The sequence below is a fragment of the Phoenix dactylifera genome, chromosome 2 (genome assembly GCF_051530095.1).
Source record: "Phoenix dactylifera cultivar Ajwa chromosome 2, Ajwa_hap1_PhDact_Kaust_v1.1, whole genome shotgun sequence".
Lineage (NCBI taxonomy): Eukaryota > Viridiplantae > Streptophyta > Magnoliopsida > Arecales > Arecaceae > Phoenix > Phoenix dactylifera.
Window position 1 is genome coordinate 40,703,866 of NC_143191.1, and position 16,367 is coordinate 40,720,232.

The 16,367-nt window shown below is 37.9% G+C and overlaps 1 protein-coding gene across 4 annotated transcripts; it reads left to right on the forward strand.

The window, feature by feature from the left end:
- Positions 1–698: 698 nt before the first annotated feature.
- On the forward strand, positions 699–12,731 carry LOC103715879 (zinc finger protein CONSTANS-LIKE 9-like). 4 transcript variants are annotated; one of them, XM_088716425.2, is made up of 5 exons: positions 699–1,004; positions 1,592–2,895; positions 7,444–7,668; positions 10,493–10,815; positions 12,034–12,731. In XM_088716425.2, the coding sequence occupies exons 2-5, from the start codon at positions 2,311–2,313 to the stop codon at positions 12,161–12,163; spliced, it is 1,263 nt and encodes a 420-aa protein (XP_088572551.1). In that variant the 5' UTR covers positions 699–1,004; positions 1,592–2,310; the 3' UTR covers positions 12,164–12,731. The 4 variants fall into 4 exon arrangements, with proteins under 4 accessions (XP_088572551.1, XP_008801880.2, XP_008801879.2 ...); XM_008803658.5 differs by having other exon boundaries at positions 851–1,004; positions 1,594–2,895; positions 10,511–10,815; XM_088716426.2 differs by lacking the exon at positions 699–1,004 and adding an exon at positions 1,038–1,431 and having other exon boundaries at positions 1,594–2,895.
- The last annotated feature ends 3,636 nt before the right edge of the window (positions 12,732–16,367 follow it).

A 16,367-nucleotide genomic window follows, 5' to 3' on the forward strand; every position in this document is an offset into this window, starting at 1 on the left:
GCTAAAATTTGGGAATAAAAATAATCCTTAGTCTAGCAACAAAAAAAAAAAAAAAAAATTTGGATTCGGCCCCATGGGGATCAAGATACATTGGGTCGGCCCCATGGGGCCGAACCAATGTATTTTGGTCGGCCCCATGGGGCCGAACCGAAGGCACTGGTTCAAAGAACCAGTGCCGAACGATTTGGGGAGGCGGGGGGGGGGGGAGCTACCTCGAGGTGGTCGTGGAGGCGCCGGCGAGGTGCTCGTTGCTCGGGAGATGGCCGGGGAGGTGGTTCCGGGAGAAGCCGGCGAGGTGGTCGGAGATCGGGAGAATGCCGGCGACGAGAGGGAGAAGGGGGAACGGGGGGGTTTTGGGCGTTGGCGAGGTGCTTTGGGCGGAACAGTTCAAAGGGAGACGGAGGGGGTTTGGCCGCCGGCGAGGTGCTTGAGGCGAGGTTTTTTGGGCGGAAGGGAGAAGCCGGCGGGTGTTTTGGAGGGGAAGAGCGGGGTGGGGGGGGGGGTTTGGGGGGTGTAGAGAGCAATTTAGGTGAGGGGGTGGGGAGGGTGGGGGGTAATTTAGGAATTTTTAATTTTTTAGGGGTGTCCTTAGCAAATGGGGGGGTGTAGAGAGTATTCAATTTTTTTTTAATTTTTGGGGGGTGTCCTGAGCAATAGGGGGGGTGTATATAGAACCACCCGGTCCTCCCGCTTCAGACGGAGGGCGTTGGATTGATGCCAGTAGAAAAATTACCCCTAATTCGGATGTCAATTTACGGAAATGCCGCAAAAGCGCAAAAGGGCAGGGACCCCACCGAAGCCTTTCACGAGCACAGTGGGCCCCCCGCTCTCTCTCCTCTCTTGCACTTATTTCTTCTTCTAATCCCCTTCTCCAGCTCCTCCACTTCTCTCTCTGTGTGAGCGAATCTGGGATCCGACGTCGCCATCTCGGGGCTAGGGTTTGTATCCGAAGACGGAAACGAAGAGGAAAAGCTCGTGCTTTTCTTGGAGATTCCGAGGATTTGGTAATGAAGTCATGACTTCTGCCTTGGATTTAAGTAGTTTTACGTTCGTTCTGGGTCGAAGTTATGATTTTTTTGGGATTTTTTAAGTAGTTTTTTTTATTTCTTCCTGTTTCTACGAACTGATCTGATAGTTTTTTCGGATATGAACGGAGATTTACAGAATTTGATGTACAATTTAAGAACTGGTTATTTTGCTGTCTTGATTCTGTTTCTTTTTCTTCTGGATTTTTTTGAGCGTTCTATTTGCTCGTTCTTCTCTGAATTTAGTGATTTCTTTCCATTTCAGGTTGCGTCTTTAATCTTTATATAGAATTGGAGCGCCCTCACCCTGCTGTTTTTTAACTAGAATTTCTCTGTGGGACCGGGAGATATGCATTGTATATAGTCTTTTTTTAAAGATGAAAATTTTTGAGTTTGATTTCTTGTGGTTAGTGAATACGACTGCTTCATTTTTTTTTTTTTTTGCCCGTGTTTATTCTTTGTAATTTGGGATGCTTTCGAAATACTGTGATTTGATAACGAGAGACTATTAGCCTTTCGTAGTATTCCAACTTTTTGAATAATTAAAATTGTGCTTCATGTTGCAGAGGTTATTCTTGCTGAGCCTATGAGAAGATCGGAGGGCACTTACTAATTTCTCAGTTTCAGAGATGGTCTCCTTAAGGCCTACAGGGAAATATGGACCTGAGATTTTTACTCCTCTGCATGAAGTGTTTGGAGATCAGATTGATTTTATGAAGCTTGCTTCAAATGGATTTTGTTTTGGCTGTCTGTGTTGCCGGTTCTAAGAGTCAGTTAAAAAAAAGATGGGATGAACAGACAAAAATGAAGTTTACTGAACTTCGGATCTTTTAAGATATATGTTGCTGTGAATTCGTATTTGGCAGTGGCCAGTGGGTGTGCTGCTGGATTTGTGAAATGAAACTCTGTATCGAAAGTGGTTAACGGATGTGGATAAATCTTTGCTGATTCAGGTAAGTTGTTCATTTGGAAAAAGAGAAGCTGTATGGATGCCAAGAAAATTGATATCAGCATCTAGTGGTGGTTGATTGGGTAGGTATTTGGTCAAAAATTCAGGTGTTTGGCATGTTGATGAGATCCACAAGAGGAATTTTCTACAAATCCATCATTGTGTCAGCTCTGAGTTTTTGAAAGGTTGTTGAAGGTTTTATGGAACTCTAGGGGGTTCTGATTCCGAAGAAGCTTCTTAGACATAGTGTATCTGTGAAAAGGGTTAAGGTCCTTGAGGCTAAGTGAAAAGTGCTACTTCTTGTTTAGTTGGACATCAGATTTCCATTAAGGGGGGATGGGCCTTCTTTGTGACTTCTGCGGGGAGCAAAGGTCTATGGTCTACTGCAGACCTGATGCTGCTTGTTTATGTTTGTCATGTGACCGCAATGTTCACTCTGCAAATGCACTTTCTCGGCGTCACTTGCGTACTCTTGTATGTGGCAGATGCAATTCACAGCCTGCAGGAGTTAGGTGCATTGAGGAAAATGTCTCTCTTTGTCAAACTTGTGATTGGAATGGACACGGTGACTCGGCGTCAGCTTTGGGGCACAAAAGACAAGCAATTAACTGCTACTCAGGTTGTCCATCATCAGCAGAGCTTTCTAGGATTTGGTCCTTTGCTCTAGATTTTCCCCCAGTGGCAGATTCAAATGGTGAACAAGGGTTACGATTAAGCATCAACGAGAATAGCATCAGTAATTGTAGCAATTCTCCTGAGAACGGCAGAACTGTTGATTTATGTAGTGCAGGTGGGGTGAATGATCTTGACATAATCGACAACTTGGATACTTGGATTGGCTCATCGTCAAACTCTGCTGTTGCTATGATCCCATGTAATGCTGATCAACTGGCTGGACCAGTAGATTTGGTGACACCTAAGGTGCAAATTCTGAATTTGTCAGTGGCTGATATTTGCTCATGTGTCATCACAATCATATTTACATAAATTACAAAAAATATTTATGTGATGTAATGTATTGTTATAAACTTGGTAGTATAAGGTTTTTTTTATCACTATGAGTTCCAAATCTGCTGAACTGCAAATCATTGATGTTAACTTCTTGTTGTTGCTTGATAAGTTATGTATTCTGGTTTATTTTTCTCAACTTTTGTTAAACCCATTGTTATCAGAATGTTATATCTTCATCCTATTTTAACTTTTGATAGTGTTATTTATGTATGCTTTACTTTCTCCGAATTGCCTATTAGCCCTTTTTCTTATAGATGTCTTATACATCTATTATCTACTATCTAATAAATCTAATATATATATATATACACACACACACTAAAATGGAGGCTCTACTTGTGCAAATCTTTTCATTCACCACACGGATGCCATATTAATAATGTTATTAATAGAACTATTGATTTTGTATAAAGTTGGGCTCTTATTATAATACGGTTCTTTATTAAAACATAACAATTTAATATCATTAATAAGAAGCTTATTAGCTTATTAAACCATATTAAATAAAGAAGTTTTCATTAGTTCTACTAAATTTGTATAGAAATTAGTGACATTATTAATAACTATGTTTGCTTAATGTACGCTGATATAAATGAAAAACATTTTTCATTACAATTGTACCCTATCCATATCCCACATAGGTCATTAAATTACGCTAATATTTTATTAATTTCTATTGTATTTTTATGATGCTGATCTTACTTAAAGTTAAAAGTAAAACAATTAATTACCTAGTAATATTGCATCTAGATATCTTCTAGATGCAATACTTTTCAATTTCTTATCATACATAGGTTGGGTCATGATCTTATTATTTTATAATAATATATTACTCTACTATGATAGATAGATATATATACACTTAGAATTTTGTACAGTGATAGTACATCATAAAATTAATATCAAAAATTTATAATAAATAGCATGAAACAAGATCAAAGCTTAATGTGCAATGATATTAATAATAATAATAATAATAATAATAATAATAATAATAGAAAAATACTTACTAATATGAAATAAAATACTGTATTAAATTGCCATTGTCATGTCTATATTATGATATAAATTTTGTGGTATACTAGATGAGCTTAATGTGAAATAGTATTTGCACACTATCTTATTAACTTGTCATAGTCATGCTTATATTATGATATAGAATTTGTGGTATACTCCATGAGCTTAATGTGCGATCAGTATTGGCATACCGATAACAATCAATATTAATACTCGATGAGGATCAGCTTATGAGTTATAAATAGGACTCTTATTTAACAGGGTTCCTTATATCTTAAATTACATATTTTTAACAGCAGTTACAATATTGTAATGGCACCATGATGATTTTGATAGATCTTCATAATGTTTTAAATATAATTTGTGGCACTACCATATTGCATTTCAATAAAAATTTGAAAAAAAAAACAAAAAATTGTAACCAGCACATTGCACGAGTTATATGCTAGAAATTAATAATACAGAAATTAATGACATTATTAATAATCATATTCGCTTAATATATGCTGATATTAATGAAAAGAACCTTTCATTAGTACTATACCATGCTCATGTCCCGTGCGGATCATTAGGTTAGACAAGGATTGTAATTGTATCCTTTGCGCAAAGGAAGGTTAAATAATATATTATTTTACTACATCAAAAGATATACATATACTATTAGAATTTTGTATAGTTGGATAGTATATCATAATATTAATATCAATTATTTTTAGAAAATAATTAGGCTCTCATCTATTATATTCTATTCTATTTCTATTATCTATTCTATTATATCTATTCTATATTGTATTTCAAGAACAATTGGAAAAAAGAGAAAAAAATATACCCTGCATATCACATGGGTTATATGCTAGTATATAATAAAATGGAGGCTTAGCTTATGATGAGCTCTCCATTCGCCACATGGACATCTGTATTAATTATGCTATTAATACAATTCTTTACTTTGGATGATAAGTAGGGTTTCTATTTAATATGGTTCTTTATTTTGGATAGTCTATTATATGTATCAAAAATGACTATAGTCATTCATCAAACTCTACTCTTGATGAGAACTAATCATATTTATCAAATCTTGATAAATGAATCTCTTATATCACAATTATCAGTATTATAATTGTTGGTTTTGATATGAATAACAACGATTATTTCATTTGCATCATTTTTTAACTAAACATTTTTCAAAGTTTAATTTTTTGCATCAATTTTTCTGTAAAAGAAGTTGTATAGTTTGAGAAATAATACTTTTATCCACTGAAAGGTGATTAAAAAAGAACTATCATTAGTATTATAATAGTTGGTTTTGATGTCAATAGCAACCATTATGTCATTTGCATCATCCTTTAACTAAATATTTTTCAAAATTTAATGTTTTGCATCAATATTTCTGTAAAAGAAGTTGTATAGTTTGAGAAATAATACTTTTATCCACTGAAAGGTGATTAAAAAAGTACTATCATTTTTTATTATTATCTATTACTATTATAATAGTTATCATAATAATTTTAAATATCAAATTAATAAATAATATATTTTGTAGTAAATAATAGTTGTTATTTGCTCTTATAGCTGATTGAAGAGAAAGCTAGGTCTATAATGATCACTTGTTAATAAATATATGTTACAAGTGAGTATTATATTAGCAGTTCCCTCAATGATAAGTAAGTAAAAGTGACAGATAATAGAGTATTTTTCTATTATCAATATTAAGCAATGGTTATAAAAATACTAATTCTATTTGTATAATTTGAGCATAGTTGATAATTAAAAACGTAATTTAACTAAAATATATAAGTATTATATTTGTCTAAATTGATATTACTATATCAATTGAGATATTTGACAGAAGTTTCTACTTAGCCATCATTAGATTTCATTGCTTTACGTGCAACAACAATTTGTATATGGAAGCCTTCTATTTATTATAAATTGTTGCATTATTATATTGCATCTCAAGCAGAATTGGAAAAAGGATACCCTGTGCGTTACACAAGGCCGAATTCTAACAGGTTCATAGGATGTGAATAGAATGTGAGTTGAACAAATTTTGTGCTGTGTTATGTCTTTTGGTTTGTAAGTCTTCTGATATTGGACACAAGTTAACTTAAACAGCTGATTTTCAGAGCATACACTCTGCTTGGAAAAGAGCGCTAGAAGCAAAACAATCCATATTCATACGAAGATCAACAATTTTTAGTGACTACTAAAAACATTCCGTGGATTTGGAGATATGTAAATTGGTAAATAAAGTGTCATAGTCATGTTATGTGAGGAAAACATCCTAAGAAAGAAAAGAGAAAATTTTGAATGCGATTTACTAATATCCTGTAATGTAAAATGAATATCAATTAAGTCGAGCTCTCTACTTGCCATATGGACGCTCATATTAACAATGCCATTAATATGATTCTTCATTTTGAATAATAAGTAGGGTTCTTATAACTGATACAAGAGAAAGATATCCTTTTAAGATCATTTATTAACAAATATCTGTTATAAATTATCTATTCTTTTAATGATAAGCAAGTATAAGTGATAGATAATGGAGCACCTTATTATTAACGATATTAAGTATCAATAATATTTGTATAATTGATATAAATATAATTTACACTTGAGAATTTATCCAGCTAAAATATATAAGTATTATACTTATTTAAATTGATATTACTATATCAATTTAGATATTTGATGTGTAACAGAAATTTGATTATTGGAGCCTTCTATTTATTATAATTGACCATATTGATATATATCATTTCAAGAACATTTGGAAAAAAGGAGAAAAATCCATACTCTATTAATGATGCCATATTTATGATGGAAGTTTTTCCATGATGGCCCAACTTGTGCAAAGTTCTCCATTTACTATAGAGATGCTGATATTAATAATGCCAACATTAATGACACGAGTTTCTGCTTAGCTATCATTAAAGTTATTTACTTAATGTGCAACAGAAGTTTGGTTATTGAAGCTTTCTATTTATTATAATTTATTACATTTATATTTTGCATTTCAGGAAATGTTGAAAAAAGGAAAAAAAAACTGAATACCTCCCATCCTGTAGGTTACATGCTAGCAAATAGCTACTTCTTGAATTCATACATATATGCATACATGCATGCATACATGTATAGGAATGTACATATGTATATATATGTATAAATGTATATATGTATATAAATACTTTAAAATTGAATGGTAGAGGCTGTCAACTTTATTAAAGTTGATCTCATGTCAACGAAAGTAATAGCTGAAGTTGCAAGATACAATGCTTATGTCTTCTGCATCTGTTTTCCTTACAAAAAACCCCTCTAGAATTGACGATTAGAGGTTGTCAAATTTTTGGAATGTTCTGTATTTCTTAATTGCATTTTTATGTTTTCTATTAGAAATTGCATTCTTGATTTTTATATTTTCTTTCATTCAACATACAGCTATGCTGTACTGAGACAAGGAACCATGAAATCTGTAAAGATGATGGGTTAAATGAAGATTTCAATGTGGATGATGTTGACTTGACTTTTGAGAACTATGAAGAACTTTTTGGTGTATCTCATAATCATTCAGGGCAATTTATTGGGGATGTTGGAATTGATGACCTGTTTGAAATGGACATGTCTGCTGCCAATTCCAACTGCCAAGGCACATTCACTGCAGAGGTATTCTTACGTAAACTTTACCTTCTGCTATCTTGCTTTTGGCACCAATCTTCTGATGCAATTAGCTCTTGTCATGATTGAGTCTAATGTTCTATTGGATGCCTATTTAAATACTGCCATTGCAAATTCCTGTTCCACCAGGAGCTACTACCAGTCTACCATGACATCAGTTTAAAGATTTCTAGATAAACTACCAAATGTGATGCATTAGTTACTTAATTGTTATCCTGCATGTATCCTTTGTTCTTCAATTTATGCATGAAAAGTGAAATATGGAGCGGATTGGTTTTCTTGAGACTGCTAAAAAGTAAGGAGTTAATATTACAGCTATCGCATCACAGAAATTTATTGAAATGGCAATAGTGAAAGCTATGATGCTGCTGAAATATCTGTAAATGATATGATTACAGCTTGTAAAAGATGATTATGTTGTTTTCTTATATTTTCATAATTGGTAAGTGGCACATAAAGGATGGGATTAGGCTCTTGTTATTTGTGCTTATTTTCCAGCTGCATGAGACCTCATAGCCACTTGAGGGGGAAAACAGCAACCAAGCGAAGGATTTTATAAACATCACTTTTCTTCAAAATCACAACTTTGATTTCACATTTACCCTTCAGATAGAATGGTAGGTGCATCTTGGTAAATCTCTATTTGTTCATTGTATTTTCTTTGCATGCATTCATCAGCTTATTGCTATCCTAATCCTCTAAGTTTTTATTTTGTTAAATTATAATGATCATGAGTTAGTCAAACTAGCTTATATCTTGATATATTCTAAGTAGGGTCGGCAGAATCGTTCCGAACCGGGCGGTTCTGGCCGTTTCGAGCCGTATTAGTAAGCCTGTAGCGGCGGCTCATCGGTACGATTCCGATAATGAAAACGGAAATCGTTGCCAGAGCCGGAGAAGAAGAAAGAAAGAGAGAGCGAGCAGGAAAGGGAGGGACAGAGAGGGAGGCCGACGGAGGGCCGGCGGAGGTCGGCGAAGGCTGTAGGAGGCGAGGTTACGGTTGGTTCCCTTGTTTCGAACAGGGGTCTGGCCGCGGCTTCGCCTCTCGCGACCTCCGCCGGTCTCTACTAGTTTCCAGAGCCGGAGAAGGAGAAGGAAAAAGAGAGCAAGCGGGGGAGGGAGGGAGAGAGAGGGAGGCCGACGGAGGCCGCAGGAGGCGAGGCTATGGTTGGTTCCCCTGTTTCGAACAGGGGTTTGGCCGCGGCCTCGCCTCTCGCGACTTCCGCCGGTCTCCGCCATTGTCCACCGGCCTCCTTCTCCCTCCCTCCCTCTCTCCCCCTTCTCTCTCTCTTTTCTCGCTCCTACAGTCTGCGTGCCCTCTCCTTTGTCGATACAGGCTCGGCATGGTACGACACGGACCCGTACCGACTCGTGCTGCTGAAGAATCAGTACGGTGCCCGGTACCGGTTCCGCTGACCTTGATTCTAAGCAAAACCATTTGTGTCATAAGCATAAATCATAATCATAATCATCTAGGCTTTTTCCAACTATTTGAGATCGGTTTTATGGATCCTCATTCATCATGTATTCCTATCTAGGGCTATCTCTGATATCACTCAAAGTTTTTCCATGTTCATCCCCACAACCTCCATCCTTCTAATTTATGTTTTTCTTTTATTTTTTTTTAATAATCTTCAACACAAAATAAAATACCTCTCCTCATTGGAGCCTTATCAAATTTTCGCTATACATATCCATGCCATCTCAATCGATTTATGTTCAGAGCATGAAAGAAACAAATTATTGCATGATGGGGGTAGTTTTTATTCAATTGTCAAATCTGATTCGTGGCTTTTGCATTTTTCCCCTTCCACTTCTCATTCTATATGTGATTGAGAATTAGCCATGTTCTGCTAAGTACATGCTTGTCCATTTACTGTATTTCATAGATTAGAAGCCAACAAATGCACCATATTTAGGAGTCATCTTCTTGCTTGTTCAAAAAAGATTTTCTTCCCTAGTATACTAGTATTGTGCAAAAGAGGGTGAGCCTTGGCATATGGGTAAAAAGTCGCCCCATTGTGACCTGGGTATCATGATTCAAAACATGGAAACAACCTCTTTGCATGGAGGGGTAGGCCTGCGTATATCTGACCCTCTCCTGATCCTGCAGTGGCTGGAGCATATCGTGCGCTGGGTTGTCTTTTTTTATTAGTATTATGTTTAAAATTCATTGTTGCCCTTGATAACGGTCTGGTAGATGCAAGTGGAACCAAAGTTAGCAGTTTTTTATTGCATTGCTTTGGACGAACAACTCGAGATACCATAATGAGATACTATCTGCACACATAAACATGTCAGACCAAAAAACATAGATGTGTACAAGGACTATTTATATGAATAAGAATCTTCTAGACACAAAAAAACATAGGCGTGGCCATTTCTGTGCTATCATATGGTTTGAGTAGATAATTCAAGGTAACAGGGATATCCAAGTAACAAAGCATGTGATTTAGCAAACATGCACAGGTATGGAAATGGAATCTGTTATTTCCCACCAATATCTATCCAACCCCAGCTGCTTGCAATGCAACCTTTAGGCCACCACAGGAGCTATCAGCATGACTGCATATTATATAAGAAGAGTACATGCATCCATGTTTCTAATATGTGGTCCTAGGAATCCATGAATGCATCTCGAAAAATATGTTATGAACTCTTTGATCTCAGGATTATCTGCATCATCAGCCAGTCATCAAATAACATGCAGTCAGTCGTTTATGATCGTGAATGTTACTCATAAATTTACATCGCTGTATCGTCAGAGCTATTGTGCTTATCATCTGCTTTATGTGTTCAATAATCCATTCAGGCATTATCTTCTGGGCAGGTGGAATCAATGCAGGCAGCATGCAGCAATGCAGCATCTGCTGATTCCATGATGTCCAATCCAGGAATCAATGCCGATCCTAACCTGTGTTTCTCCACAAGGCAAGCTCCTTCCAGCCTCTCTCTTTCCTTCTCTGGTTTGACTGGTGAGAGCAGCGGTGGAGACTATCAAGATTGTGGGATGTCATCTACACTTGTCATGGGTGAACCTCTATGGTATCCTCCTGGTCCTGAGAGTTCTTCATTCCCGACTGCTAGCAGGGACAGTGCTGTCATTCGTTACAAGGAAAAAAAGAAAATGCGGAAGTAAGTGCAGTGTCTTACATTGCATAACTGTACATGCAAATAATAGTACATTTTCAATACCAACACTGGTGCACATGACCACTATTGGCACTTAATGCTTGCATTCACTTCTTACCTCTAATTAAAGTGCTTATATGGTATCAAACCCCTATATGGCACTTTATGTTTGTAAATACCCTTTTCCAGATGCGTGCAAATCTGTTGTGGTTAAAAGCTACCTTGCCTAAATTCTCTCATTAACTTGTATCGAGATTTATCCACACATGGGGTTTGAGATCACCAATGAAATCAAGGTGTAAGTTGTGATATACACACATATATGTGGTGAATTTCACTCAGATGATTGAATATGCTTCTGTTGAAAGAATCTCTCTTGGGTGGATTATGGCTTGGATAATTCAGTAACTGATGATAATACAAGTGCTGCCACTGCTACTATATTTGGCCATCAATTACATAATTGAACTTCTGGAATCCCTTAATCTAGAATAGACTTTTTCTTTATTCTATCCAAGGGATGGGCCTTTTGATGGTTGTGAGTGCAAAACCTTATATATATGTATGTATGTGTATGTATGTATGTATGTATGGCTGGTAACTCCACTGCCTCGACTCTGTTCAGCCTGAACACCTATGATGCCTTGAATATGATTGATTCCGTCTAATTACATTGCCTTCTGTTATACTACAATATCTATATTTGGCTGTTGCCAAGCCCATATCATCATTTTTATGAGTCTGAAAAAATCTATTTATATGATTCAGATGGCTTCCAGAGAGATTATGTGCCTTTGAAATCTGAAACATGTCTGCATTTTCTATTCAAATCCGTATTCACCTTGCTGATAAAATTGATATGAAGATTTAATGAAATTTTGGCGTTAGGTGACTACTGCATTTACCTATTTCATGCTACAGCATTTAGAACTGCTTGTGGTTTTCACAAGGTCACAAGGATGGCCTATTAGTTTGAGATTTAATCAAAAGACAGCCTCCTATTAGTTTCCATGCACTGGATTTAGAGAGAAGCAAGGTTCTTATAGTTGAAAAGCAGTATTGCATGACTACCAAAAAGTGCAGTATTGCTTGGTCCATTTTCTCTAAGCCAAGGTATTGTTGTTAGTTTCTATCACAAATGGTTGCCATTGTTAACTGGTAGTGACATTTGTTTTTCTTAGTGAACTGCAGAAACAACAAATATCTCTCTCTTTGAAACAGGTTTGAGAAGAAAATTAGGTATGCATCTCGCAAAGCCAGAGCAGATGTCAGAAGGCGGGTGAAAGGGAGGTTTGTCAAGGCCGGCGATGCTTATGATTATGACCCACTCTGCCAGTCCAGGAGCGGTTGAGGAGGATGACACATTCTCTTCTAAGCATACAATTGATGGAAACGTGATCGCCTTCCCTAGCATTTGACAAGGCCATGAACATTCAGAGAACTCCGAAGTCTTTAAAAGCTAGACAGCTGAAATCTTGATATGGAATGCTTCTGGCCACATGAAAAAGTAATATCAAGTCCAGCTTGCAAGCCATTCTTCTCTGATGTGAATGGAGCAACTATTTTACATGTGCATGGGAAGTGGTCACATATCTATCTAACATGTCAAATTTTACTGGTTGCCAGCATTTTGTATGCCTCTTTCTTGCATCCTCTTTCTTCTTTTCTGACATTGGTGGAGTATGTAACTGCATTATGGCAGTCTGTGATGAAAGTGAGATGCTAGTTATGGTTTTTGTTTAAATATTTATATCTACATATATGTATATGCTTCCATGTGAGATTTGTAGAGCATACTGTCTATCGTATTTAGTTGAGAGGAAACACTTTGTATGTATTGTGCTCGTGAAAGAGAAGCCATCCATGTAAACTTTGAAATGCTTTTTAGTTATTCTGTTGAGCTTGTGATTGTGGTCGAACTCCGTAATTGAATCTCTAAAGCTTTGTACAGTTATCTCATGTCATCATCTTGTATTCTGCTTGTCACGCCCCGAACCCGGGGCCCGAGGCGCGAGCAGACGCCGCGCACCTACAGGGCGGACCCCGCAGGCACGCAAGGCAGATAAATCAGATCAACTATTAATAACTAATTAAAAATAAATTACAGTTTTCAGATCAAATGTCCATATATACATAAGTCAAAAGAGAAAGTCTATATCCACTAGCTAACTACATCATGATCACTCCGTCCCGTAATCCCCATAATTATATATCATCACCTGCAAAAATGTAAATAGTAGGAGTGAGCTAACAGCTCAGTAGGCGACATCATGCAATAAAGTCATCATATAACATGTCATAATGCATATAAAAGCAGCTAAACACATAAATCTAAAAATCCACACAATAATCTGTAAACCCAATCCGAGACTCAAAATAACTCAACCGCATGACTACGGCCACATCACCCAGTGGCATGGTTACACCGAAGTGCCAATACAACTCTCCAAAGAGCCGCTCCACTGAGCCAACGCACCACTGTGCCGCACCCCCTGGTGCCAAACTCACGCTCCACCGAGCCGCTCCGAAGAGCAAAACGCACCCCTGTGCCGCCACTATTCTATCACCGGTGGTCGCGGTGTCGGAACTAGTTCCTCAGTACAAGTCGACAGGGCCAACGTATCATCCCATTGGCGGGGTCTAGACTATAGTCACGCGGATTTTGAAAATCAATAAATCAACTTTCTATATCAAAATCATAATCATACTCCCCACAGTAAAGCGCATAACAATTTATGAAATTAAATATTTAATTTTAATTCTAAACATAATGCCAATAATAAATCATAACATCGACATATGCAAGATACATGTTAAAATTCTACTTTAAAGCAATAGGTCACCTACCTGGGCTCGCTTAAGAATCCCTGTCACAGATATCACGAACCCCTGATTAAACATAAATATTAATTATTTAATTAATTAAGAAACATAATTTAAACTAATTCCAACCCCTTAAACTCCTAAGTCCATAGATCCAAGAATGGGCCCCTAAGATCAAACATAGACCCTAAAATCAGAATCCTTTAAACCCAAGTCAATTGTGGCCCAACACAGATTAGGCCCAACTGAACCAAACCAGATTACAGGTCCAGATCAGATCTCGGGCCCAAACCAAACCAGCCCACAGATCCAATCAGACCCAACTCAGCCCAAAAACAAGTCCCTAGCCCAACCCAAACCAGGTCTGACCAGACCAGATTAGATTAAATCTTGACGAATCAGATTACACTCAAATCAGGCTAGCCCCAATTTCTGACTCAGATCCAAAACAATAACCCAAACCTATTCACTCAAATTCAGATCAAACCCAATACAAGGATTAGGTGGAACCGGTTCATAATCTAAACCGGTTCATGGTCTGATCCCCACTTGAGGCACGGAAATCAAAGCAAGGACAAGCACCCAGGCCGAATAAAGAAGAGGAAGAAGAAGGAGAAGAGGAAGAAGAAGGAGAAGAAGGGGGGGGGGGTGGCTGGTGGCTCCGGTCGGCCCTCGGCGGCGGCGCTCGGCCAGCCGCCGTCGGCCATCCCACCTTCACAGGCGGCGCCGGACGGGAAGAAGAAGAGAAGAAGGAGAGAGAGGGAGGAAGAAAAGGGAGGAAAGAGAGGGAGACCGGGGCTGGAAGCCCGGCCCCCGTTCACCCACCTCCGGCCGAACCCATTTCGGCCGGATTGACCCCGGCCGGCCACCGTCGGCCGGCCAACTTCACAAAAAAAAAAATCTTCAGAAACAGGGGAAGATAAAACCGGTTGATATCCCTCATTTTCCCCCTTAAATCCATAAAAAGTGATAACAAAAAAAATATCTTCCTCACCTCCGGTCGTCAGCGGATGAATCCCCCGCGGCTCCGGCGATGACGGGGCTCCGGCGACGGCAGCGGCAACGGCTCTCAAGGAAGGGGAAAGAGTTAGAGGAGGAAATGTTAGATTTTTTTAGAGGAATAGGGAGGGGTTCCTCTGATAGTTCACGAAGAGAGAGAGAGAGAGAGAGGGAGGGAGAGGGAAGAGGGGGGGGCTTGCGGTGATTTCGCTGGCCGTTCGGCCGGCGTGGTCATCGTGGTCACCCCCACGACGACCCAACTAAAGTCGGCATCCCTTGCCGACTTCAGTTTGTTGGGCCCTAGGATGGGCCCAATTCAGGTCTTCACACTCTAACCAACTAAAAAGAAATTTCGTCCTCGAAATTAAAACATACCTCAATCCGAGAACAAGGCAGGAAACTTCTCCCTCATCTCCTCCTCCAGCTCCCAAGTAGCTTCTCTCTCACTGTGATTGCTCCACTGCACCTTTACATAAGGAATCGTGCGCCTCCTCAAAACTTGGTCCTTCCTATCCACTATACGGATAGGCTGCTCAACATAAGAAAGATCTGCACGGAGCTGTAAAGGTGCTACTTCAATCACATGACTTGGATCAGCAATATACCTTCTCAACATAGAGACATGGAAAACAGAATGGACCCCCGATAAAGCAGGTGGAAGTGCCAGCTTATAAGCAACAGCTCCAACTCTCTCGAGAATCTCGAATGGTCCCACATATCTCGGGCTGAGCTTACCCCGAACTCCAAATCGCATTAACCCTTTAGAAGGGGACACTCTGAGAAAAACATGATCTCCGATTTGGAATTCCAGATCCCGCCTCCTGATATCAGCATAACTCTTCTGTCTGCTCTGAGCTGCCCGAAGTCGTTCTCTGATCAGCTGAACCTTCTCCACTGTCTGCTGAATAATCTCTGGACCCAGAATTTTTCTCTCCCCCACATCATCCCAACAAATAAGAGATCCATAGAATCAACAACATTCTCCTGAAACTAACTCAAGTATTTCATCATAATGCCTTTTAGATCAAATATTAATGATCTTAACCAGTTTCAAAATAAGTCAAACCACCACACTTCCGCTGCACACTCTGATTTAATCCATTAAATACTCTAAGGTCTCTAAATGATTTATGACCAAAATATCACTTTGCACTAGGAATAAGAAAATCCAGATTTCAAAACTTTAATTGAAATTTATGTAGAAGATACTAACCATAACTAACCCTCAAGCCATTAATCAAGTTTAAGGTCACTACATGATCTCCACAACTTAGAATCCAAAATATCCAGATTTAATTAACTCTGGATTTCTTAGCAATTCAATTACATAATTTAGATTAACCTTCCTTCCAAAAGAATTTACTTCAAATTCAATGGGTTAAAAATCATTGAGCCAATATCACTATGATTAGAAATTAACTCTATCAACCTTCAAATCTTTCTTCACCAAGATTTTTAATATGTATGATCAATGCTACATATGATAACTCACATAAGCATCTCAAAATCTAAATCTCTACTCAATGGCAAAGATTCCTAGTTAGATCATAAATCTACACTTTAGTTCAAGTTAACACATCCAATAGTCTCCAACAATTATAAAAAAAATTCAGTAGCCCAATCCAAATATATGAATTCAATAATTAGAATTTCCCCATCAATATGCCAACTCAATAGCCTCAAAATAAAATCAAATATATCAATAGGAAATAGACCTATTTGTAATATCCAAA